Source organism: Bacillus rossius, chromosome 2 (genome assembly GCF_032445375.1).
Source record: "Bacillus rossius redtenbacheri isolate Brsri chromosome 2, Brsri_v3, whole genome shotgun sequence".
Lineage (NCBI taxonomy): Eukaryota > Metazoa > Arthropoda > Insecta > Phasmatodea > Bacillidae > Bacillus > Bacillus rossius.
Genome location: NC_086331.1, coordinates 109024278 through 109050794, shown reverse-complemented (window position 1 = coordinate 109050794; position 26517 = coordinate 109024278). Strand labels below are relative to the sequence as shown.

General features: G+C 34.0%; 1 protein-coding gene across 1 annotated transcript in view; it reads right to left on the bottom strand.

The window, feature by feature from the left end:
• Window positions 1-875: 875 nt before the first annotated feature.
• Window positions 876-26517, bottom strand: part of LOC134529601 (ceramide kinase) — a 49316-nt gene continuing 23674 nt past the window's right edge. Inside the window, exons 5-8 of the mRNA XM_063363870.1 lie at window positions 26011-26169; window positions 19065-19261; window positions 14736-14905; window positions 876-4633 (exon numbers count right to left, since the gene is read on the bottom strand). Of these exons, the coding sequence (XP_063219940.1) occupies window positions 4543-4633; window positions 14736-14905; window positions 19065-19261; window positions 26011-26169 (617 nt within the window). The 3' untranslated portion in view covers window positions 876-4542. The remainder of the gene's footprint in view (window positions 4634-14735; window positions 14906-19064; window positions 19262-26010; window positions 26170-26517) is intronic.

Sequence of the window (26517 nt, the reverse complement as noted above, 5' to 3'; positions counted from 1 at the left end):
CCCAATTATTGGTTTTATAATTATTACACACGTTCAAATATAATTTTATAAAAATAAATGTAATATGCCTTGCTGACAAAAATATTCGCAATTTGATTTGACTTAGCAAATGTTTTAAACATTAAATTTTATATTCGCTTCGTAAGTTGGTATTTGCACAGGCCTAGTCCAAAACATGTTCCACAAAAAAGTGGTGCAGACATTTTCCTAAAAATATTTTAGTAAATAATCAAGTCACAAAGTAGATTGGTCGAACTAAGATCATTCTGTATATTAAACTGTTTTATTAAAACCAAAATAAAATGTATGCCAATAAAACTATAAAACATATATTACAGAAATGAGGAAAATTGTTTTACACAAAATGCCTTAATTTAGAGAACTTTGGAAAGTTATACTAAAAGTTAAAAGCCATAATAAATGCTGATTGTTAATTACCAAAAACTCCATAATATTTCAGCCAAGTATTTTGGTGTCATTAAAAAAATCATTTTCAAGTATTTGGAACTGGTCTTGACTGTACTTCTAACATCAATACTCAATAATTTTCTATAAATTGTTACTTTTTTTTTTGAGCGAGTGATGCACTATAGATGGTATCTTGAAAGCAGCTGATGCCAAAATCCTGAGCAGCGGAACAGCAAAGTGACACTACTCCTATGGCCACTCAGGGAGGTCCTAGCCAACCTCTAGCATTTCCGTTTCTTAGCAATGAAAACATAAACATGCAGCATTACTACTTAGATGCTCTGTTCATCGTAGCCACTGCCTTAAGCTAAAAAAAATTATATTTTAATGATTTGAAAACAAAACATTCAAAGTGAAAATAGTTATTGTGGATCCAAGGAGAAACAATAACATTTAATTTTACAAAATTAACAGTATAAAGTATTATTTATTTAATGTTTTTTTAAACATAACATTACATTTAATTGCTTACAAAAAGAATAACAAATGGTATTAATATAAATTTTAAAAGTAATTAAGTAGTAAACATGATAAAAAAGGTAAAATAGCTCCTTCACATGTTTAAAAATAAACAAACATTTTAGAGGCATTAATACCTATTGAAAGGTATTTTTTTACCTTCTCACATTTACAAACCTGAATTTTTTTTTAGAACAAACTTCATATATATAAAGAAGTATCACTTTTTAGACATTTTCATATAATTTGGATGGTAATTACTTAAAGAAATATTCTATAATACTTAACAAGAAATTAAAACTAATTTGTACTGATAGTCTGTAAATAAATTTAATATGTAGCTATGCTAGTACAAATTAAAAAAAAATACAATTAGTCTAAGTATGGAGTATTAAGTGCACAAATTTTAAAAGCTCAAATAAATTAAAGTAACTTATAATAGCTTTTAGTCACAAAGTACAGTCTGAAAAATATTTCTTAACAAAGATTTGTCACTGAATTCACAAAATTAATTTTATTAATGATTATTTGTCATTTCTATTGAATGGTGTTAAACATATGGCCCAATTGTAAATACTTGAAAACATTTTAGAATACTATAACAATCACTATGATAACACTAAAAAATTAAATTTAAAAATGAAGACTGATTTATATTTTGTAAAGCAAAAATATTTTTCTAGTAATTTCGTAAAAAAATTTGCAAGAGTACTTACAGACCAACAGTTTATAAACCATTTATATTGTACTACAAACCAAAATTAATAATTGTTTAAACAGATGCTTCAGAAAATAATATACACTTAATTTATAATGTAGTTAGGTTAACATACAATTTAGGTCTCATAGTAACACATTATTAAATTAAATGTGTCAATAAAGCACTTAAGTGTTGTCATTTACAGTTACACAGATTTAATTTTACAGTTTACTAGGATTAACATTCTTTTTATCATTTAACACGACAAAATGGCAAATAATGTCAAGTTTTTTCTACAGAATGAATAATAAAACACTCCTACCAACTTTTGGAAAATGAAATTAACTAAACAGAAGTGCAAAATAATACCTCCCTCTCTCTCCCCCCCCCCCCCCAAGAAATCTTTTATGCTATTGAGTTCTTCACAACCTTAACAAACCTAACAATATTGATATTGCCTTTCCTTCATCATAATATAAGTGAATAGGCCCTCTTTTGGAAACAAAATTTGTGCTCCTGATTTTATGGCTATTTGATGCTGTTTAATTGAGACATTTACCTTATGAATAAATACACGTCTCTTGTTTAAACATCCTAGGATGCACAATTTTGGTGCATAAAGCCTTCAAAAGTCTTAGTATAGTGGCAATGATACAATGCCTGGGACATTAGCAATTCTCCATGCACACAAAAGGAATTACATCGGTCGAAGGCAACAAATTATTGTCTGAATTCTAATGAAAGCTACACCTGAAACACATCACAGTTGCAGTGTAGCAAGCACCTTGAAGTCAATTGGTAGGATTTCAGACATGCAGCACATTACATTGGCCTGACAGCACACTGCACATAACAGCAAAGATGCTGAAACATTGCAACTCCTTAGGTACATTAAATAAACAAGCTGAAAAAACAACCTATTTTCTCTGTCGTCTGTTCGTGGTGACAATCATATGATGCGCAAATTCCCGCCCCAATTACTCTGTTTATCATTGACCAAAATATAACAGCAACCTAAATAAGTTGAGGCATCCTACTATTTACTAAGATACTTCCATAGATGACATGAAAATAATTCTAAAAAAAGTCAATGAAAGTTTAACTTAATTTGATGCAATGTTAACTTTTGTTTTATGACTGTAGTGGTTGGGAAGTCACATTGCACAAGGCATGTTCAACTTTTATTGGATTTAACATCATGACAATTTATGTGTAAAGATTTTTTCAAGATGGCTGGATTCATAACTTTTCACTTTCCAATGACCTAAAAATAACTTAGGTTTCTTGTTAAGACATATTGAAGCACATATGCACACCACCACTTAACCACACATCTCCACAGAGAATAATTCCTCACAAACAACTTGCACGTGTATCGAGTGAGCATAAGTGAAACTTTTAAGTGTTAGACATGTGTATTTCAATAATTCCTTCCAAAAGTTGGTAGGTATAATTTCTTCAAATTTTATCTATAATCTGTTAAAAGCAAACATGTATGGAATAGCTAAAAAAAATTATTCGAGCATTGTCATGGAAAATTGCTGTTGTAAAAGGAACATATCCAGAATGTAAAATGTACATTACAGATGACATTACAATACATAACAGTTGGTAATACAATACACAGTCACTTTTATTTTGACAAGTATTGAGCAATACCAATAGTTCACTACTAAAATAAAGCTTTAAAATAAATGTTAAAAGGATAGCTAATAAAGAGAACAAACATTGTTTACTAGAACTATATAGGCTCATACTGTCCTGAAATGCATTAATACTAGGAAATACCACACATTCTTTTAACAATCCTTATAACAAGAGCAAACATAAATAATTAAACAGGTTAAATACTGTATTCATACACAAATATTGTCTGCTTTTTAGCCTGTTTGGAGCAAATAATACACCAAATTATAAATACACTTTAATGTTCTTATGAACATAATACTGTTTACAAAATAAAAGTAGTTCTCACTCTATTCAAAGCCATCCTACTACTGTAAACATAAATTATAATAGTCATTAGTACTTGTGTACTCTTCTACAAAGTCTTTTTATTGCAAAAAAAATTAAAAATAGAGTAAATAATAGAATAAAACTATATATAAGCATTTGGTTAGAGCCCTACATTATTATTTCCAAAAACCAATTGGATGTTATTGGCAGGAGATCTTTAAGTGTTTGTATTTACTTGATACTACAGAATTTTTATCGACAGCAGTCAAATAAAATGATTCCTACAATAGTAATAACATTAATTTGCTGCATCTACATGACTAAATAGAGAATAAGAAACTATTACCCCCACTGACAGACAGAAATAAATTAAAACATTATATATGTAAGTAGTATTTGGGGTTTTATCACAATGAAGCATTGTATTATTACACTTCTATATCTTAAAAAATTTTAGATCAAGAAATGCAGGGCTTCCACACACCTATACAACGAAAGAAATGTCCTAATTTATGAATGTTTGCTACAAAATATTAAACAAGCTGCACAGCAAAACAATTCGAGAAATATTATAAAAAAGATGCATACATGGATTAATCAATTTTAATGAAATGTAGATTGAGTATTTGACTAAAAAGGGCTTGTGGATATAAAATATTTTTATCTCACTTGAGTCACACAGTACTAAAAGGAATTATATAGTCTAGGATAAAATACATTAAAATGTTTAAGAATAAGATGATTTAGCATAAAACTAGGATATTTCAAGCAAATGCAGAAAAATAACAACTTGACTCCTTTGCAAGAATTGCAAAGACATCCAATAAAATAAAACATATGTGATAATTTTCAACTGGTTTCACAAGTTTAAAACCAACTTTGCTCACCACCACATGGAAGAAAATAATTTTATCTATCACATTCTTGTATCACAATAAATCCAATATACTGACTGACAATCACGTGCTACCCAGACACCCGCAAGCACATTCTTCCTCAGCAAAGTTTTCTCTACCACGTGTAAAGATTTTCAGAAGCTGACAATGAACCCTGAAAAGAAATATAAGTTAGATTAAACTGTTACTACTTCACTAACATCATTTTACACAGTCCAGTTCCACTTACTTAAATGCAGTAGATCCTTGTTTCTAACTATTTCCTACTGAATAAGATACATACTTTCACTTGATCAAACAAACTACTTTTCAAAAAACAAAATAATCTCCAAGCTCAAAGAACATTCAACATTACAATTTATTCTTAACTAAATGATGAGCAGTAGAATCATCTGAACAACTGGTTTGCCAGACATAACTTCCACACATAATATGAGAAATTTTTAAAAGAAAAAATGTGTTTACGACATAGTTGGAAAATAAAATAAATAATACAATAAATAGTGTATGGAAGTGAGAATGAGGGCAAGCCATCGTTTCCTAAGGCAGGAGTAGGCAGTACTCTCCAAGGACGATGCAAAATGAGGGCATGTAATCAAACACTAACTGGATGCTTAGGCGAGAAAAACCAACTAGCCAAGCTGCCAATTGTCAACATCCGCCATGTTTCCCCACACATGAAAATCCAAGTTCCACTTTTCCGGGTATTTGACTTGCTGTAGTGGTAAGCTCCCAGAATATACACTGTGACTGTCTAGTTCACAGTCAACTGCCAGAGTAATGACATGCAACATTGCTCCAGGATTCAAGTGGGCTTTGCTTTGTTTCCAATATTCCTTTCAACAGTTATCCATCATTCGGAACATCACACCAAACTTTTGCACTTTCAACATTTCTGTTTAAGCATTAAAGGAGTTAAAGTGTTGATACATTTTTTCCAATATTTGCTTTAAAAGAGCACCGAAAATGCAATTTTTGACCATTTCCAAACATTTGTGTAGACAAGCACTGTACACAAACCATGATTTTGTGTTAATAGGGTCAAAGTGTAGTTTCTCACCAGAAACTTTTTCACTTTGTCTCCCAATGTCATTGTGACAAATTTTGACAAATCTTCCTGGAACAAAGCGTTTATTATAGCATACTGTTGGGCACGAGGAACTGTCGTGTCTGTGTGAGGATACAACAAAGAGAGACTCGCGGCTCGGAGACAAAGAAGTTTCACGGAGGAGACGAAGAACACTTGTGTTACCTCCCTCAGCCGTTGCACAATATGCAAGACATAACGACGAAGTATTACCCACTCTGTATTCGTCTGCACATTGTGAAAAAGAAAACAGACATCAGGATAACTTCATAACAACAGCAAAATAAGGAAATATTTTATAACAGTGTAAAATAATAATTCTGGGTTTGTTGCTTCAAATGCTTGTATCTATTTTGAATTAGGTGCACTTTTTTACTCTCAAAGCAGTTTTCTTCTAAACATACATTGATGTCCATAGTTCCATAGTTTGTTACAACCCAAACATCCCAGCTAGCTCAAACTTTGAATTGCACAAACATAAAAACACTTGAATTTGTTGGGCTCGAAAATACTGTTCAAATTTTGTAAAAACGTTGCTCTAAATGTTTAATGATGACAATAAAGTATTTTGATAATGATTGATATTAACTGCTTTTTATTATCCTTTATCGAAAATTCACATCAGTCAAAGACCACCATCCTCCAATCATAACACTGTTCGAGATAATTCACAACACATAGCAAAAACAAAACTAAAGGTTCATTGCTTCCAGAAAGACAATTTACTTGAAAATGGTACTGAAATGTTTGATGAAAAGATTATTTAATACTGCTATTAAATTCCATGATTTCCCAATAACTGATGGTAAATGCCAAGTACTTACATACAAACATAATAAATTTAGTTACACTAATGTTTTATATTTTCACTGAAAAAGCAAAATTATTTATCACTATAAGAAAGAAAATCAAATGAAATACATTCAAGCATGAAGTCAACTGGTACCCCCTATGTAAGACGAACAAAACTGAAACGCACTGCACATGTTGTGAAGTTCCTGCAGTGGAGTAAGAATCACTAGCTATTTGTAATCTGTTGGTGAATTTTACACAGCTGCAGTAGTGGCTGGTATTAAAGAGCACAGGTGCACGTGCACACCCAGTTTTCTACAGAACATTTATTTATTTTGTAGAGTTAAAAGTTCCTTTTTATATACTTTTACCAGTGGCAGCTACCAGAGTTACACTCGTCGCTTTGTTTGCATCTGTCATGGACGTCTGTTTTTATTTTTTCGATTGCGGCGATACGGAAACGCTGTAGTGTTCACAATGGATCTGTGCACGAAACGTGCTGCCTGCATGCCTGCCTCGGTCCTTTTGCGCATGCGCACGAAGGAATTACGTCACCTCCTACGGGACATGTAACACTGGACGAGTGCACGACTCTGGTGTGCTCGTGATTGTCCTGGCGTTTCGTTGCTCATTGATGGAGTTCCAAATTTCAGCACGCACAGCAGCACTGATCAGAGAAGTAAGTCATAACTTATGAATCAGCCCGGTAGATGCCAGTATTGTCCACTACAATACTATCACCCGTAACCAAACAAACTTTTTGTTTTCAGTTTTTTACGTCCAGTGGAAACAAGTAGTTGGGTGTGGTTCAATGCGAGCGTAAATATCTTTAAATAATTAGTGTGTGTGTGCGTTTGTAAAATATTTTTCTGTGCCTTACGCAGGACAACATTTTTCTGAGGTATGTTACAAAGTTTCCCTTTTTTGTAAGACTTTAACTGTGAAAATGTGACTGCGTTATTTAGCCCGTAAAGCAAACATGTACAATTTTTAAAAATCGCCATAATGAATTCTGTACAAACAATTTTAGCGAACAGAAAACTTACGTACGAGGAAAAGTTAACAATTAAAAATTTAAGTCCTGATCAGCCTCATTTAGAAATAACTACGGAAACAAAGTCACAAAAACGTATTTTCGGACGTAAATTTAACAAAAACATTTACACAACACACAAGTGGCTAAGCGGCTGTGTAAAAACAAATGCTCTGTTTTGTTTTCCGTACCTGATTTTTAGTGCAGAAGTTAGCGCGTGGTTAAAGTCAGGTTATAAGGACCTCGTACATTTGGGCGAGAAAATTAATAAACATGAAAACTCTCTTGCTCACAAAAATGCCAATATTGAACTTACATTGGCAGGTAGAATAAACATCAGAACACAGCTAGACAGTGCTTACAGAGAGTCTGTTAAAAAACGTAATGAACAAGTAGACAGGAACAGATTTATTGTCGGTAGATTGATAGATTGTGTAAAAATTTGTGGAGCGTTTGAACTGGCGTTACGAGGGCATGATGAAAGTGAAACTTCTGAAAATCCTGGTGTCTTCAGGGACCTCGTTAATTTTGTAAGCTCGATCGACATTGCAATGAAAGAACACTTAGAAAATGCCACTGTGTTTAAAGGTACTTCAAAGACCATCCAGAATGAATTGTTAGAATGCATGTTGTGTGTTTGCAGGGAAAGAATTTCAGAGGAAATAAAACAAGCAAGTTATTTAGCTGCAATGGTAGATGAAACCACTGATGTGTCCACTTCACAACAAATGGTATTAGTATTTCGATAGGAGAGAAATGGCATTATTTTTGAGAGATTTTGGGGGTATTTTAATCCAGAAGGTTTAGATGCTGAATCTATATACAAAGCTGTTTATTCAGAAGAAAACTCGCAACTGTGAAAGAACAAGATGAAATTAATTGCGCAGTGCTATGATGGTGCTGCTGTCATGAGTGGCCGTGTTAATGGAGTGCAAACAAAAATGAGAGAACAGTATCCTTTTGCGTATTGCATTCACTGCTATGCTCATCAGTTTAATTTAGTTAATCACAGTTCTGTGAAAATATTTTTCTCCAATTTGTCAGGTTTCCCAGCATTCTTTACTCGGTCTTCGCAGAGGACAAAACTACTTGACAGTGTTGTGAAAAAGAGACTTCCAAGATTGGCAGCCACAAGATGGGTTTTCAACATTCGGGCAGTTAACACTGTATTTGAGCAAAAGAAAGAGCTGATTGAATGCTTAGAAGATATCTGTAATTCAGAGCGAGTAGAAGACAAAACACGACGAGAAAGCAGTGGACTTGTTTCTAATTTACACGACCCAGTATTTTTATTTTGGCTCGAGTTTTTTTATCGTATCATGCAGCACGCTGACATTTTGTTCAAACAACTGCAAACCACTGACATTGACTCTGGAAAAATCAAAACATGTATTGAGCAGTTTGCAAGTTATGTTCAGGTTGCTAGAGATAAAGTGGAGGACATGTGTACTTCAGTGGAGCAAACTGATCAAAACAAAAGGAGAAAATTATCATTTACATCCATAACTGCAAATGCTAAAGAAGTCTGCGATGCAATTATTGTTAGCATTAAAAATAGATTTTCGTTTAATCGTCATTCGATAGTTTCTAAACTTCTTCACGTCAATAGTTTTCCAGTGTTTTCAAATGCATTTCCAGAAGAAGAATTTAGAGTAGCTCTTGAAACATACTCGTTTCTATCAAAGGAGCAACTGCGAACAGAGCTGCAAGTTTTGTATAGTAGGAATGACTTTCATCAAGCTGATGGTGCTTTGGTTATACTGCAGTTTCTTTTGAGCAATAATCTGGACCAGGACACATTTCCTCAACTTAGTAGTCTTCTGAGGATTATTGTAACAACTCCCATGACAACAAGTGAAGCTGAACGGTGCTTCTCTACTCTCAAGAGGGTCAAGACTTTTCTTCGGAACACTATGTCAGAAGAAAGACTTACTGCTTTAGCAATGTTGTCAATAGAAAAGACTCTAATAAATAGCATGCATGATTTTAATCATAGAGTCATCAACAAGTTTGCTCAGCTGAAAACCAGAAGAATGGATTGTTTTTACAAATAAATAATGGTGCAATACCTTTGTAGCATTAAAGTTTGTAAAATCATATTTTTTTAGCTTCACATTGCTTTCAGGTGCAACACTTTGATAAGCTTAAGCCCAGCCACAAATTTGAAAAATCAAGAACATCAAACATAGTTTTTTATTATTTATGTGGGGCTTGATCAGTGATCTACCATTTTGAATTACAATTTAAAATCTCTTAAAAAACAACTAGTCTACTCAATAAGCTTTGTTGTGTTAATTCGGGCTACAAATACAGACATGAGTTTGTGTAATAAATAAAATATATCTTTCACGACTCCAAGATAAGCAGTAACTGCTACGGTGCCGCACTAAGGTAGGAGGTCTTCTTTTTTTTTCTTTATGAGTGCATATGTGTTCGCATGTGTGTATGTATGAATGTGTGAACACCCATAATTTAACATCACCGGCCGCTACTGCACAGTTGCATATGTCAAACTTCATAGAATAGTCGCTTACACACCGGCTCTCCATGCGAGAGGCTTTGGGGTTGTGCTCTTGTAAAGCATGCAGATAAATGCTGATGTAGATGCAGGCTACTTTTACATGAGTCTTCTGGTATAAAAAATAAACTGATGTATTAATAAAAAGAGATTCCAATTTGTTAAAAGTTTAACTGCAACAGGGTAAGTGAGCAAAAAAATGTTTGATGAAATTAGAAAAATATCAAAAACTACATAAACAAGAAGCAAAACTGAATAATTACTTCTCAGACTAAGACAATAAATGCAAGATGTGAAATTTAATTTACAAAAATGTGTAAGTACATTCTGCTGATAAATATTATTAAAATGCTGTAGGATGTGACTTTTTTATTAGGTACATATCAGAAACTGTATACTCATTCATGTCACACGCCTTTTCATAGTATGTATTTATATACCTATTATTAAAAGAAAAGGCAGAATGTTGTTTCAGATAAAATATTAAAATATAGAAAAATCTTAGTTGTATGGAGTCAAGGAGTTCCACATATGCATAAATTATTTGCTGCAAATTGTTGTGATATATTTATTTATATGCGGATTCTTTAACTGATTACTGTAGCTTATACACACATTACAAACACACTACAATCACTCCATTATACATGAGTAATTAAATAACCTATATACGGGCATTGCTATCTCTAATAGATTAATTAAATGGCAGTTTTACACTGTGTAGCACAAGTCCACAGAAATGGTGAATAACAATCAAATGGAATAAAATTCCTACAGGAAAAAGACAACTACCTATCTTATTTAAATTATTTCTGTTAACTTATGCTATGAAAAAAAAAGGCCATTTAAATTTATTTAGTAGAAAAATTCACAATTGCCACTAGACTTAAAAAATTAAATTTTTATCTGTGTTTTAACATGATCTTTTTATTTAGAATTAGTAACAAATAGTGACGATATGCTGTTCTTAGAATTATTCTTTCAATGGTAAAAACTGGTTTAACACTGTAGCATTGCAAACCCCTGCCCACCCAATTTTGCAGAGTATTATTATGCCATGATGTTTTTCAGTAAGACATCAACTGATTTTATATAGTTCAAGGTTATAATGACCTAGTTTTGTATTTATACTTTATTGTTTGGAATATTTTTGGAATAGATCTGATATTTAATTTGTGCTGCACCCCTGTTTGTCACTCTCAGATTGTCAGCTTTCTTCGGGCAAAGTCACATCACTCTCAGATTTTCTGTTTTCTTAGGGCAATGTGGGTCATGTACTTGCCCTTCCCCTACCTTGCTCCGCCTACCCTTCCTATTCCTTCCCTTGTTATACTCACTGCCCCTTTCCTTTTTTCAGGATATATGTTTTTAGTTGTGGTGGCACAATTTTCTTTCCCTACATAAGCTCTTGTTTGCATACCTCTTCCGATTACTCTGCACTGGATCCAGATTGAGACATATCTACGACTGATCTGCAGCTACGATCATGGGTGAGTTTATGTTTTGAGATTGCGACTTGAACATTTGTAGTGGCATCATAAACTAGTCTTAGCTATTTTATGTTAGTTAAATTTCTGTTTGTCGCCAATTTCTTAAGTATGTTTGTCTTACATAAGGGTTACTTAAATGCTTTGACTTTGTGGAATTTCTACACCCATGATTGTCACCCAGCTGGTACGTATTGTTTAGCTTGCAATTACGTGTTCCATACTGTTACATAAACATACCGTATTTACTCGTGTATAGCGCGCCCTCGTGTATAGCGCGCACCACGATTTTTGCAACAAATTCCAAAGAAAAAAAATTCAAATTTTTTTTCCCCATAAATAAATTTTACTTACATTTTGTGGTACCTGAGTATTTAAATTGATGTGTGGTGATGCGTCAGGAAAATACTTAAACTCTGCTGTGTAGACGGAAGATAATGAAGCGCTGTATCGTCACAACTGGTTCGTGAGAGAGAGGGAGGGAGGGAGGGAGGGAGGGAGGGAGGCAGGCTTGCCGCGCTACGTTGCTAAGCTGGCGCCGAGAACTAGGTGACTCACCGGTCGCTGCTGGGACGAGGAATGGAGGAAGCGAAGAAAGTGGTCGGGAGGGGGGTGGGGAACTGGTGACAACATTCTCTCTCTCTCTCTTTTTTTACTAGCTTCTGAGCTGGCTTTCTGTAAAGGGGGGAGGTCTAAAAATAAACAAGAGACCATGATGTGCGAGCTTGCGCGCGCGCGCACACGTGTGTGTGTGTGTGTGTGTGTGTGTGTGTGTGTGTGTGAAACAGAGGCCTTGTTGCTTGTGCGTATGTGTGGGGGCTGGCCAGAAACGTCACCCGGCAGTTAACGACTTCCACTCCTCCCCGCCTCCCCCCCCCCCCCAAAAATTTATTTTTCCGTGAATAGCGTGCATCCTTATTTTTTTCCTTTACTTGAGGGGAAAAAAGGGCGCGATATACACGAGTATATACGGTAACATATGCTTGTATATTCCGGAACAGTATTGCATTTGAGATGAATACGTTTGTACAATAATGAATAACGTAACTATCCCTATTGGCTCATTGGAGCATTGAGTCACAGTGTTCAAAAGTATATTATTATTTTTATATTATTGTGTATTCATATATCATAATCACAGAATGGTAGCGCACGTCTACTTGACACAAATACTCATTATTAAATTTAACATGTTTATTGTAAACTGGATTGAATGTTAGTGGTGTATTTCTTCCATGTTATACATATATATAATATATCCTTATTTATCGACTTGTTGAATAAAATGATCTTTGGAAATCCATTTTTATTTTTGAAACATACTAACAGGGTAACGGCAAGTCTCTAGAATACTCCTACCCTAAGGAGCACTTTTTTTGGTAATGAATTTTTCTCCTTCACAGGCTTGGTAATGTGTCTAGAATGTAGGACAGAGGTTTCTGTGAAAGAAAGAAAAAAAAAAGGGCGCAACAAGTTATTTGTCTTATCTCCAAGAAGTGTGTTGTCACGTAGGCACATGACTGCACAGCAATGTAGTAAAATGTTCATTGGGCGCTATTTCAGCAGTCGATCAGATGGACTATGCTGTGGGGTGATGTGATGCTCCAGAATTTCATAGAAAAATGTTTGCGCATATTTTTACAAATATGGTCAAGTGTATTGTGATTGATCAGTTGGCCCACGGGGATGCCTTCCCTTTGTTTCCACCTTTGTAAAGGAAGGTAGCTGCATCATCGAATCAGTTGTCGCTTGATTGTCGTGCCAGCACATCGCGTTGTTGGCAGCTCAATACAAAAATATGAAATGAATCACGAGACAGACAAGTCTGTGGTCTGGGCCAAGCCATAATTTTTTTTCAACCAAACATTTTGGCTTTCAGCAAGGTATCTAGAAATTGGAACATTGTCACCGGCGAGACCACACCGGCCTGGCCAGATAATGTACTTAAGTTAAGAATTTAACTGAAGGATTACATCAATGTATATTTTTGTTCTCTTTTGTTATCAAGCAATGATGGACAGTGGATAAGTGTGGAAAATCATCTGGAACTTGTATGCAAGTTGTGATCTGTGTTCTAAAAAAAAATAAGAAAATGTCTATCAAAAACTCTTTTGTTTTGCAAAAATGCAAGAAAAACTTTTCCAGTCAATGAAAAGTTAATCCTAATTTTGGTAAAAAGACTAACCTCAAAAATAATCTTCAAAGTCATTACATATCAATATTAACATCAAATTTTTTAATGGATCAGGAAATTTTTACTATTCTGGGTTGTTTTGCCATGCCAACCTGGAATTTAACAACATAGTATCTTGGACATAAACCATTGTTCATTTACGCTGGTTGTCATTGAAAACACCCCAGTTTTAGCACTACAGATGAATACATAAACACATGAAAAACCAGCCATTATCAGCTGATTTTACATGATATATGCTTGCACAACACAGAGAATTTCATGGAAGAAATTTGGTCAGAAAAAACGACAGCTCAAACAAATACAGTGGACTGACAATGATGAGACGTTTGCAAACAGACCAGAAAATACATAAAAATAACTCCGAACTCCATCCAACTCAGCGATGCAGTTGAGACTAGTGATAAAACTACACAGCTAATCAGAACGAGAGAAAAATGACAGTGAGGGCGATTGGAGGGTAACCATTTGAGATATTTGCTTCCAACATTAATAAAATTTTACATTTTCAATATTTTAGTCATAATTTGAAGACAATATTGAAAAAATATAATGTTTCAGAGCTTTGCTACTACAGCATGGTTTAGCCAGGTAGGCAATGTAAAAAATCATAAAATTACAATTTCTGAAAAAAATTATTTCATAAAAAAGGGTAATAAAATTAGGACTAAAATTGGAGTCGAAGAGATTTTTCTGTAACTTCATAACCAACTGTAAAAAAATCTACCAAACACAGGTTTTCAAATATGGTATTTCTGCATCCTCCACAAAACTATGATCTAGAATGCCAAAATTCAGCATGTTGTCTTGCTTAAGTACACAGCTGTAGGACATGAAAATTGACAGAATTTACGTGAATCATTTCTGTTTTGTCCACAACTATGCACACAGTGGGCTCTGATGCCATAAGAATTTGAGTTAGGCCATTAAAATTTTGCACATCTTCCTTTAAGAAATCTGACAGCATTCTGTCAAAGTTTAAATAAATTGAAGATGGTCTAACTGGAGTCATTTTCAAAATTTGGTATGTTCATTAAATCAATCAAGAACAGTTAAGAAAATAAAACTGAAACTACATACTATCTGTCATCTGGATGAAACTGATATCCACTAAGACAATTAATTTTATAAATAAATGGTATTACCTTATTCTTATATCAGTTTCATTCTGAACTTCTCCATCACAGTTCCACACACTTTTCCCAGGAATAAGCTGAGGCGTGTAGCGCTCCATCTGCGGAGAAGACACTGTCGTAGGAAGTGCTCGGAATGTCAGTTCTCTCGCTCTGTGTACTTCCACAAAGGGCAAGTCAAACTAAAAAAAAAAAATCATACAATAAAAAACAGCCATAACAATAGCCATTACATAATTAGTTAAATATTTATCAAGGACTAACTACATATCTCGATGTCATCTTAATTTAATGAACTATGACTATTATTTAATGGCCTAAAATATAAATCATTTATGCTTCAAGTTGATATTAAACCTGTGATCACAAATACTAGGTACATTTTTAAAGGGTTATCTCATAGAAATCCCATTTAAAAATGGGAAAAAACTTACTTCAAAATACTGTAACAAAGATAAACTCGCAAAGTATGTAGGCTGCCTCCAATTGGCTTCAAAATAAAATGGAACTGATGCAAATACACTACTGGGCTCCACTATGCAATTTTGCAGGCTTGATGTGTACAATTTCCAGATTGCTAATGTTGTTTTGGTCAATTTAGTACACTAAAGAGTGTGCTTTGGTTAGAGACAAAATTTAAGTGTTTTATTTTTTAGTCAAAATTTGGTTTTTATAACAGAAGTATTGTTTTCAATTTTTATAAATTCTGTTTTGAATTACTTATTCCACCAAAATAATGCTGCATTTTTATGATAAAAATATTTCTAATAAGTTTCTCTAAAACAGATACATTCAGACCAATAAAAATAAATTGGTGAGCATTTGTAGTGATTCCGTAAGAGATACATAATCAAATAAATTAAATTAATTTTTCTGATATATGCAGTTTGGTACAAGTTATGTATGGAAATAACAATATTCCTTTAATTACAAACATTAATATCTATACTAATAATAAAACTGTTTGAGGCAAAAAGTCTGTACATTGGATTAAATGATGAAACAACTATTGGAAATGGCTAATTACATTATATAGAACTCAAAAATATAGTCTTTAAAAATTTTGTCTGTTTGTCTGCTTGTTCAAGCATCAAAAACTACTTTATGGATTTTCGTTAACTTTTTTTTATTAGAAAGGTCTTTGGCTATCTTAAAAACTAGGGTATATATAATTACAGAATTCCACCCCTAATAAAGTGAAAAAGGGGTAAATATAGTTTAAAGATAATTAATTATATCTCTGAAATTAATCAAGCTAAAGAAAAGATATTCGGTACCAATAATTAACATACAAAAAGTCCATTTTAAATTTTGCGAAAATCAACCCCTAAGGGATTAAAAAAGGGTAAGTATGTTTTAAAAATTAATAATAGCTCCGAATTTAACTAAACGTAATACATACATGATATTGGGTACCAATAATAAACATTAAAAAAATAATAAACACAAATTTTTATATTTTGCTAAATTCAACCTCCAAGGGATGAAAAAGGAGTAAGTATGCTTTCAGGATTAATAATTAAATCTTTGAATTTAACTAAGCACAATAAATGATATTGGGTACCAATAATAAACATACAAAAACTACCAAAAACTATTTTTATATTTTCCAAAATTCTAAATCCAAGGGGTGAAAAAGAGGTAAGTATGTTTTTAAGATTAATAATTATATCTTAAAATTTAATAAAGGTAATATGATATTGGGTACCAATAAGAAACATACAAAAATTACCAACCATATTTTTTTTATATTTTGCGAAATGCTACCACTAAGGCGTGAAAAATATAAATATGGTTTTAAAATTAATAATTATATCTCGGAATAATATTAGGCATAGTGAATTATTTTTGGTACCAATAATAAACATACAATAACAACCTACCACAATTATACCATTTTGTGAAATTCAACCATTAATGGGTGGAAAAGAGGTAAATATGGATTGAAGATAATTAATTATAACTCCTAAGTTAACCAAGCATAACAAAAGATACTCAGAACAAATAATAAACCACACAGAGAATAACTCTGATTGGCCAATACCAGCTGATAATTTGAGGTCATACATGACTGGCTGACAATATGGCCAACAGAAGGACACTTCCTGTGATTGGGTATCTGACTACCTCGAAGCTGTATACTTGACCACTCTGCTGTGGCTAAACGTCTCCACCACTGTAGCGGCAAAATACAGCCTTCAGTATTTATTCATACAATGATACTTCATTAACTAATAAAATGGATTAAATTAATTTAAATGAGTCAGTACAGATACAGTCAATAAGGAGTTAGTATACACGATTGCTTTTACACTCTGTGCCACAAGAGAAGGAAGTGTCACTGTCGAGTGCAGGACTACGGATGGTTGGGAAGACAGAGAAAGGATAGCCAAGACAATTAGACACACCTCACACAACATATAACGGAAAACTTTGATAACAGTGACAGATATGTTGCAAGGTATATTAATTATAGAATTGTATTAAAAAAATTTTATAACAATTTTATAAATCTACTAAGTATTTGTACCAGCCATCACAGTGAAAAACCCCAACAGTGAGAAACTCAGCAACCGTTAAATATGAGTTATCCCCCAGGGAAAACCTACAGCAATAGTCAGTGTATATGTGATAATACCCTGAGTAGTGTTTTCATAGGTATATTCACTAGTTTGAACTACTTGAAAGTGCAGTACATGTGCTTGACTGTGGCAGAGGAGAACAGTGATGCTATCTTGCACAAGGAATAGAAGTGCTGTGTAGCACAAGATGGGTAGACTGCTCAGTTGTCCTAAGTAATTGCTCAAGTACTGGTGCATTCTCACGGAATTGCACAGTCGTCAGTCCGAGCAATTAGTCGAGCACACACAAGTGTTTACTAAGCAATTTCTCAGAAAAGAAATCAGCATGGCTGTATTGGTGGGGAGCAAATGAAGTGTACTTTAAGGATTTGACGTTTTCGAGCAAAACATGCAATTGAATAATTTCAGCGGCGTTGCTCGTTTTATTTCGCTTCAATATTTCACAAAAGCACAGTTTAAGTGCGTGTACCAATATTACAAATACACACATGGGGGATTCTCATCCACCCGAAGCATTGGAATGTTCACGAAAATGTCCATCCGCACAATGTTGTTTTGATTTAAAATTAGGTGTTGAAAGCAATTAACTCAGGTGATTTGATAAAATGTCTTTGTAGTAATTATGTTCTTGTCATGATTGCATGAAAATTATTTGTTGCCTATCCAAACATTATTCAGCTGTGAAAAAAGAGAGCAAAAAGGCCTATATGGCTTACCAATGCTTGGGACAGTTAAGCAATACACTTTAGACTGTTTTATGTTTTATGTGCCTTGGTTTTGGTGCTAATATTCATGTGGTTTACTTTTTCTGTCTCTTGTACTAGCAGTACATACTTTTTAAAAATAACATAGCATTTGTTAGGCGTAGAGATTGTTAACTGGTATAAACATGCTAAACTTCTCAAATGTGAGTTTCAATCCAACAATTTACCATCACATTAGCAATAATTAGAGGTATGTATATTTTGTTTTCTGATTGTTTGTGGACATCTTGGCCCATGTCCACAAGAACAAAACTTGCTGAATCATCAGACACATTTTTCTGGTGATGTGGAAGCAGTTCACTGCTTTCAACATCAAAATATTTAAAACTCATAGTTGCTAGAACTTGATTGTAACAGTAAATGCACATTATATAATTTTGCGTTATATTGTTCACATATCATTTAGAATCGCTCAGCATTCCGCACAATTATTACAACCATGAATGTAGTAGAGGAAAACAATATGGCTTAGCATATGGATCTTTAAAAAATTATTAATAACTTTAATATTGATGCTCCATCAACAGTTATATTCTTTATAAAAAATATTCTGTAAAATGCTAATTTGTCATTAAGCTATTTTAATATACTCATTTCTTATATTTTCAAATAAAAAAATCCCTTGAAGTTTTAAGTCTCTTGATTAATCCACTCAGCTTCAAACTTATAACACTGGTGAAAATATGGGTTATAGTAAACAATGAGAAGGAATAGTTTACAATGAGAAGGAATAGTTTACAATGAGAAGGAATAGTTTAATGTGATGAATAATTGTTAACAGAGAACTGTTTTGGAGAGCTCACCATTGTTACAACATAACAATATGTCTGTTCTTTAATTTAAGAATTGCTGCTTTAGTTTCATGAAAATTAATTGTTACAAGAGAGGATTACTTGTAATCACTTACGCTTTAATAATAGCAATTCAAAAATAAAATCTACCATAAACTTTCTAAGAAGTTTGCTTAGTAACTAAAATAAAACCACATCACTTACCACAGTTTTTCGTTTGCTTGTCAAAGTCAAGAGAAGACGCAAATTGTTCACCACGTGAGTATGTCTGATGAGAAGAACATCGATACAGCCATCTCCGAGGTGAGCATATGGTGAAATGCCATTTGGACTTCGCTCACAGGCACAACATACATTGACACCATTCACCATAAAGTATCGTCCTCTAAACGTTTTCCAATCTAACAAAAATAATATAATTGCAGATATTTTATGACATACATACTTGAAATAAGATGCTTTCACATTACATTATCATGAAAAAATTATAAACTTAATAGAATAAAAGATAAGTACTATGTATAAAACAGAATAAATTATTTCTCTTTTAAGTTCCTGTGTTTTAGTGAGACTTCAAAAATCACAGAACTGATTTTATTTTTCTAAGGAGTTCATTACACTCACTAACCATGTGTGGTATCAGGCTTCGTGATATACAGAAAATCAGGTGATTTAGACAGTAACACTAGGTTCTATGGGCACATCTGAGTAGAAAACACAATAGTCCAACATTGGCTACCTGCCATTGGTGTGAATTATGTAAAAATGATAAGGTTGGCAGCCCTCGAGGCCACAAGACAATAGATAGTAAAAGAGGTCAAACACAAAGATGGTGAATGAAAAGCCAAGTATTCAACTGTTTCCAGGTGTGGTTAATGTGCTTTGCGAGTATCACAAGTAACAGTGGTGCATGAGATTAGGCAAATAGGCAGTTACACTGGCCAGCGCAGCACAGTTTCACATTGCGCCACCAAAGAATTTAGAGTTCCACGCACCATAGGAATGGCCCAAATGGATCAAGTGTTGCAACCGATTCCAGATATGTTTTGATTTACAGGCTAAGTTTGAAGTGTTGGAATCATTTTCGCTGAAACCACAACAAGTTACAAACTACATCAGTGAAAACCCATTTCAATAGATTTTTTTCAGTAAGCAAAAATTTAGTCTAAGAACGAACCAAGTTTTTCAGGTGATGACACCTTTATCAATGATGTTTTAAACTAGTGAGGATGTATGAATTACAATATTACAAACCTGCAAAGCCGAAGTTGTGGCTACGGTACTAGTCATTGAAGCTGCAGATGACAAACTCTCCAAAACGATACAAATGGTCAGCAGTTAAACATATCTGACAGACTGAAACTGTAATAAAACTGCAACATGCGGTCAGAAAACTTCAACATGCAGTCAAGACAATAATCTGAGATTTTGAGTGAGGCGTAAGTGATTCTGCAGGACATCACACACATTCCCGGCAGCAGGTAAACCCCAGTCACCAGCTCTCTAAGGTAGCACATGAGTAATGGTTGAAGCTAAACCACGTAATCCAATGCATGTAAGTGTTCCAAAAGTGGTCTCAGTCTGGTACACCCGTGGTTCAAGTTTCCAGCGGACAAAGTGCGATGTTCCAAATGTTCCAAAAATGGACACCATGAATAATGCTGAAGAAACATAGAATTTAAAGAATGTATACATTTGATAGAGACACTGGTGGAAGTTGTGACTATATAGGGAAGATATCAGCTATGGAAGTGTGCTCTGATCCATTGTTTATACATGTACAGTTGAGAACTCAAAAGTCACATTCAGAGTGGATACTGGTGCTGACATCATCATGGTGGGAGGAGAATTGTATAAAAACCTAGGTCTGGTAGTAAACAAACAAAAAAGAAACTGTTTAGTGCAGAAAATCGAGAAAGCCAAATTTTGGGAGTAACTGAAAAATTCTAGCTACAAATTATCCAAATTATCAGTGCAGAAGCAAGAGGTATTTGTGGTAGCAGGTCAGTACATACAGGTATCACTATTGGGCAGATCAGCATTGCAGGTAATCAATATAATCAAAATTGGGGATGACAAAGCACTGGAAGAGGTAAATGACAAGGATGGTACATCACAAAACACTTATAGGTCTACATTCAGCAGTAAATTTCCTGGTGTGTTTGCTGGCATGGAAAATCTTAAACAGGAAAATAAAATAGTTCTAGAAGAGAACACCAAACCATACAAAATGTTTTCCCAAGGCATATGAACATGAATTATGATGAAAATATAATTTTGCTATGTACAAACTCACCAATTGTGTAAGTTCATATTAAATAACAAGAGGTATGAAAAACATGTTAAAATAAATATTTTTAGCTAAAAAAAAATCTTATCAAGATGATGAAATAAACTCAAACTCCACCAAAGTTGTGTCGCCTGGGAACGCAGCAATAAGCAATGAATGAGTGACACTACTTATTGCCACTAACACAAATAAGGACAAAGAGAATAAGGAAAGAGAGTAGAAATACTAAGATTAAAAAACATAAAAGACAATGTAATAAAGTTTTCTGGGAAAGAAAGAAACTTTAGTGTAAAGAGTGGAATGTTACGCTTTTGTTGTAAATCTGTCAAGAAGCAAGAATTTGAAGATGAAATATATATATATATATATATATATATATATATATATATATATATATATATATATATATATATATATATATATATATATATATATATATATAGACACACAGTAGAACCCCGATTATCCGCGACTCGATCATCCGATTCGCGGATTAACCGCGATTTATGTCCATCAAGTCCAATTTTTTAGTTACATATAACCAATGACTCAATATGTATGTAAATGTTAAAATACTTTGCAAAATGTATGTTGGGCAAAGTACTTTTGACTCAGTCATGTTTATATACAAAGAAAGTTAAAAAAAAATACTAGTCTATACATACGTATGTACATACTATTTGTGTGTTCCGTGTTACGTGAATAGATTATACACCGGTGCACGATTCCATGTCCGCATGACCGGACTGTACACTCCCGCGCGCAGCACGGCGCCGTGCCTCAGAGATTACCCGGCGCATGGAGACAGTCCATTCCATTAGTGTACGTTGTTGAAGCGTGAAGGTGGTGATAATTTTATGTATTGTAACAGTGATCTGCATTCCGACGGATTATACCGTAGTGTTGTGCGGAAGTGTTGAGCGTAACATTTAATTATGTCATCAAATGAACAGAAAAGAAAGCAAGTGGTACTGTCAATCGACAGCAAAACAAAAATTATAGAAAGATTTCAGAGTGGAGAAACAATTGCAAAACTTGCGACTGAGTTTGATGTCGGTAACACAACAGTGCGCGACAGCATAAAAAATCGCGAAAAAATCCTTCAGTTTGCTTCACAGGCTGACACTTCAAGTGGATTAAATAAATGAAAGACGATGAAAGAATCCACATTTAGCAGCTTGGACGCTTGTTTGTTTGAATGGTTTCAACAGAAAAGGTCGGAGGGTGTACCACTAAGTGGCGTAATTTTATCACAGCAGGCTCAAATTTTTTAAAAAAAACTAGGCCTGACAGAAGAATTCAGTGCATCGCGAGGTTGGTTGGCAAGATTTAAAGATCGTCATGGAATAAGAGAGTTGTCCTTGGAAGGTGAAAAACTTAGCGGCAATACCGAAGGGGCAAGCACATTTAAAAAGGAGTTCCAGCGGATTATTGACAGACACAACTTAGTTCCGGACCAAGTGTATAATGGAGATGAGATTGGTTTGAACTGGAAGTGCTTACCAAGTAAAACACTTGCAGCATCAGCAGAAAAGTCTGCGCCTGGCCACAAATCGAGTAAAGAGAGAATCACAATCATGTGTTGTGCTAATGCTAGTGGAGAAGATAAACTAAAATTAGTGTGTGTCGGGAAAGCAAAACAGCCACGATCATTTAAGGGCACGGAAATGAAATATTTTCCAGCTGATTACTATCACAATAAATCTGCTTGGATGACTCGAGAAATTTTTAAACTGTGGTTCCATTCCAAATTCGTACCACATGTTTCTGAATTTTTGAAGTCAAGAGGTTTGCCGGTCAAAGCAGTGCTTTTCTTAGATAATGCACCATCTCATCCAAATGAAAACGAGTTGAAATCAGCAGATGGGAATATTTTTGTATCCTATTTGCCTCCAAATGCGACTGCGCTCATTCAGCCAATGGATCAAGGTGTTATTGTAACATTAAAGAGGCATTACCGACGAGAACTCTTAAACTTACTGCTGGAGGAAGATAGGGCAATGGTTCAGTTTTGGAAAAACATGAACTTAAAGGAAGCAATTTATCTTGTTGTTAAGGCGTGGGGAATGGTCTCGAAAGTAAACATAGTCAGATCTTGGAGGAAGTTGTATTGTGACATTGAAGGTTCAGCTGATAACTTCCACGGCTTTGAAAAAGAAGACATTGAGGAAAACTTTTCTGAGTCACTTCAATCGACTATAAAAAACAATGAGCAATTTGCTCATGTTGATGAAGAAAACATAGAGGAATGGCTACAAACTGACGTCTTGCTTCCTGGGTATGAAATTAAAAGTGATGACATTGTCAGTTCGAACACATGCGCGGCCGCCGATGTCAGTTCAAGTGATGAGGGCGACGGGGAAGATTTGACTCCAGCAAAACGTGTGAATCTGCAAACTGCGTTAGAGTCAACAGAAACACTTTTACAGTTTATGGAACAGGAAGAAGATAGTGAGTTCTCAGATATTCTTACATTAAGAATAGTAAGATTAAACATCAAACGAAAAATAAACAAGTCGCGACAGAAAAAAGTAACAGACTTCTTTAAAAAACTGTAGAAGACTTAACATATTTTCCTTAAAATGCTTAAAATGTGTTCAAAGTTCTAAACATCTAGTTTTATAATGTTCTTAAGATAACTTTTGTAAAAGTTTGTACCGAATTCCTTTGTTTTCAATTGCAAACCGCTCCACTTCAACTCCTCACTGTGAATGTGTCACGCTGTTGGGGCCAGTAAATCATTCCTCTCGCTGAAAGTGACGACAGTAGTGACGAAGATAGTGGTGGTAGGTCTGATTCAAGTCTGGAAGGGATAGCACCACTGCCAGATAGTGATTAGGTGAGTACCAAATCGTAACACTATCATATTGTTGTCTTACGTTACGGTGCTATTTTATCGATTATTCAAAAAATAAACATTGTTTCCTTTTGTGTCGTGAAAGGTCGCGGCACCATTTTCCTGTTATATTACTTCTCCGTTATTTTATTAGCACCGACTGTACTGAAGTTTGTGTGTGTTGCAACTAGTGCTTGGCACGCAAGATAAATTCAGCCTATCACTAGCTGACGCGGCATAGTGATAGGACGGTGTTTTTTATTTCAAAACTCAGCTAAGAGTGAACGGAGAATAGATACGACCCCTCACGGTTCCCGAGATTAGGGTTGTTATTTATATGTAATCTCCGAATGTCCACAGATGGTTGTCTGTGGGCTAATGACCTTTGAGGCAAGCATGACTCGGCTAACCGCGATTTTCGATTATCCGACTCACTCGTCCCCTTCATTAACACGGATAATCGGGGTTCTACTGTGTATATATATATATATATATATATATATATATATGTGTGTGTGTGTGTGTGTGTGTGTGTGTGTGTGTGTGTGTATATGTATGTTCATGGCTAGGTGTTCCACCAAATAAAAATTTAAGCATCAGATAATCCATTTGAAAGAACAGTGTAACATGAAACAAATTTAAGATTCTTTGTGATTTTACAAGCAATTTTTAGTTCGGTTTCAAGATGTTCAATTGAATATTTCAAGTCATAGAAAAATTATTTGAGAATTTACTATATAAGCTTTGGACAGTTACAATGAACCACTCCTTTAAAGGCATTTATTTCTTACAACTATTGCAGAAATTTCAAAAATGTATAACAATGCCTATTACTTGTAATAAGGACCTTACGTATATTGTTTGAAATATTTACATTACTGGCTAAAACTCACAAAACTATTTAAAACATAGTTTGTGTCTATGTGTTTTATTTTATCACAGTAATCAGCAAATTTCAATGTTTGCTAATGATGCATACACACAATCTCTCGGATAACTAAACACATTACAGAATATCAATTTGTATAACACTTTAAAGCAGGGGTTTCTAAAGTGTGCCCCAAGCGCTCCCGAGCATCGCAAAGAGCACTGCTGCTTTTCTATATCACAAAATCACTCGTTGGACTGACTGACTGTTTGGATAACTTAATTAGCAATGCAAGAGAGCATAAGCTTACATTGGCTTAACAATTCAGTGAGCCCTTTCTGCCACCTCACATTATTTTACAAAACAATATAAATTCAATAAACACTATAGGGTGTTAAAGATTTTTGGACAAAGCTAATAAACGTTAGTGTTGGGGGCGCGGCCAGAAATAATGTGTAAATCAAGGAAGACACGGGTCTAAACAGTTTGGAAACTCCTGCGCTAAAGAAAGTATATTGCAAACAGCTCCTGCTTGGTAATTGCATTTTATTATAATGACTATATATGTTTTATACTATAGTTTAAAACTGACTTCAGTGATGATCTACTAGCATTTATAGCAGTCTTGGTCAAAAAACTAGCAAGCACTGTGTGTTATTTTTTTCCATATGTAGTAAATAAAAAAATTAGAAGAAATTAAATTTAATATGTTTTTTTTTTTCATTTGAACTACTAAAAGTTAGAAAAATTTTATTATTTGAATTTTTGCACCGTTATTCATATATTCAAGCAACAAATATTATCAGCGATGTTGGAACACAGCAGGAAAATCTAAAGAGTGAGTACACCTAGCCAGGGAGGCTTTGACGAGTCACGCTAATGGCACACGTGTGGTGTCCTGAACGCTTCCATGGTAAGTTGAAGAAGGGTGAAGTTGGGAATGCAGAGAACTGACAATGAAGGATGAGGTAAATCTGGCTTTAAACTATTGGTTCACGAAGCGACCACACAGTCTCACCACCCGGGTTCAAGAATAGGAAATGGCATAAGAAATTGACTGAGATTTTTATGCAACCTTCAGGACAAAATTATGAACTTCTTACATTCAATTTTTTGCATTTTATAAACACAAAATATTATAATTTAAAATACAAACCTTCAGTAACAGATGTTGAACTTGTTTTATTCTTTTCTTGTTCTAACTCACAACGTTCACACTTTTTACAACATTTTGGACCTTTGGCTGGATCACAACTAGCCTTCCGAAGACTCACTTCCCCTTCATAGCCTTTATTGGCAAAAAATTTTTTGAAACCTAAAAAAAAAGAGAAGATAATTACAAAATTACAACAATAAACTAAAGACAAGAAGGAAAGAATATTTATTAAAAAAATTATTTAAACAAAAAAAGACAAACGACACTGCTTTATTTTGTAATTTGTGTTGTTCCACAATGATGTACTTGTAAATATTCAGGGTCTTTAAAGATTTAAATTTTTATCAATTGTCTAACTACTTCCTTAAGCCCTATGTAAACTTTCCACTTAAGCATTTGGTGAATAGTCAGTTGTTTGCACAAATATATTTTCAGTATTTTTTAAATTAACTACTGCTTCAGTTGAGTAACTTTACGTTTGGATTCATTTATAAGCTTTAATAATGT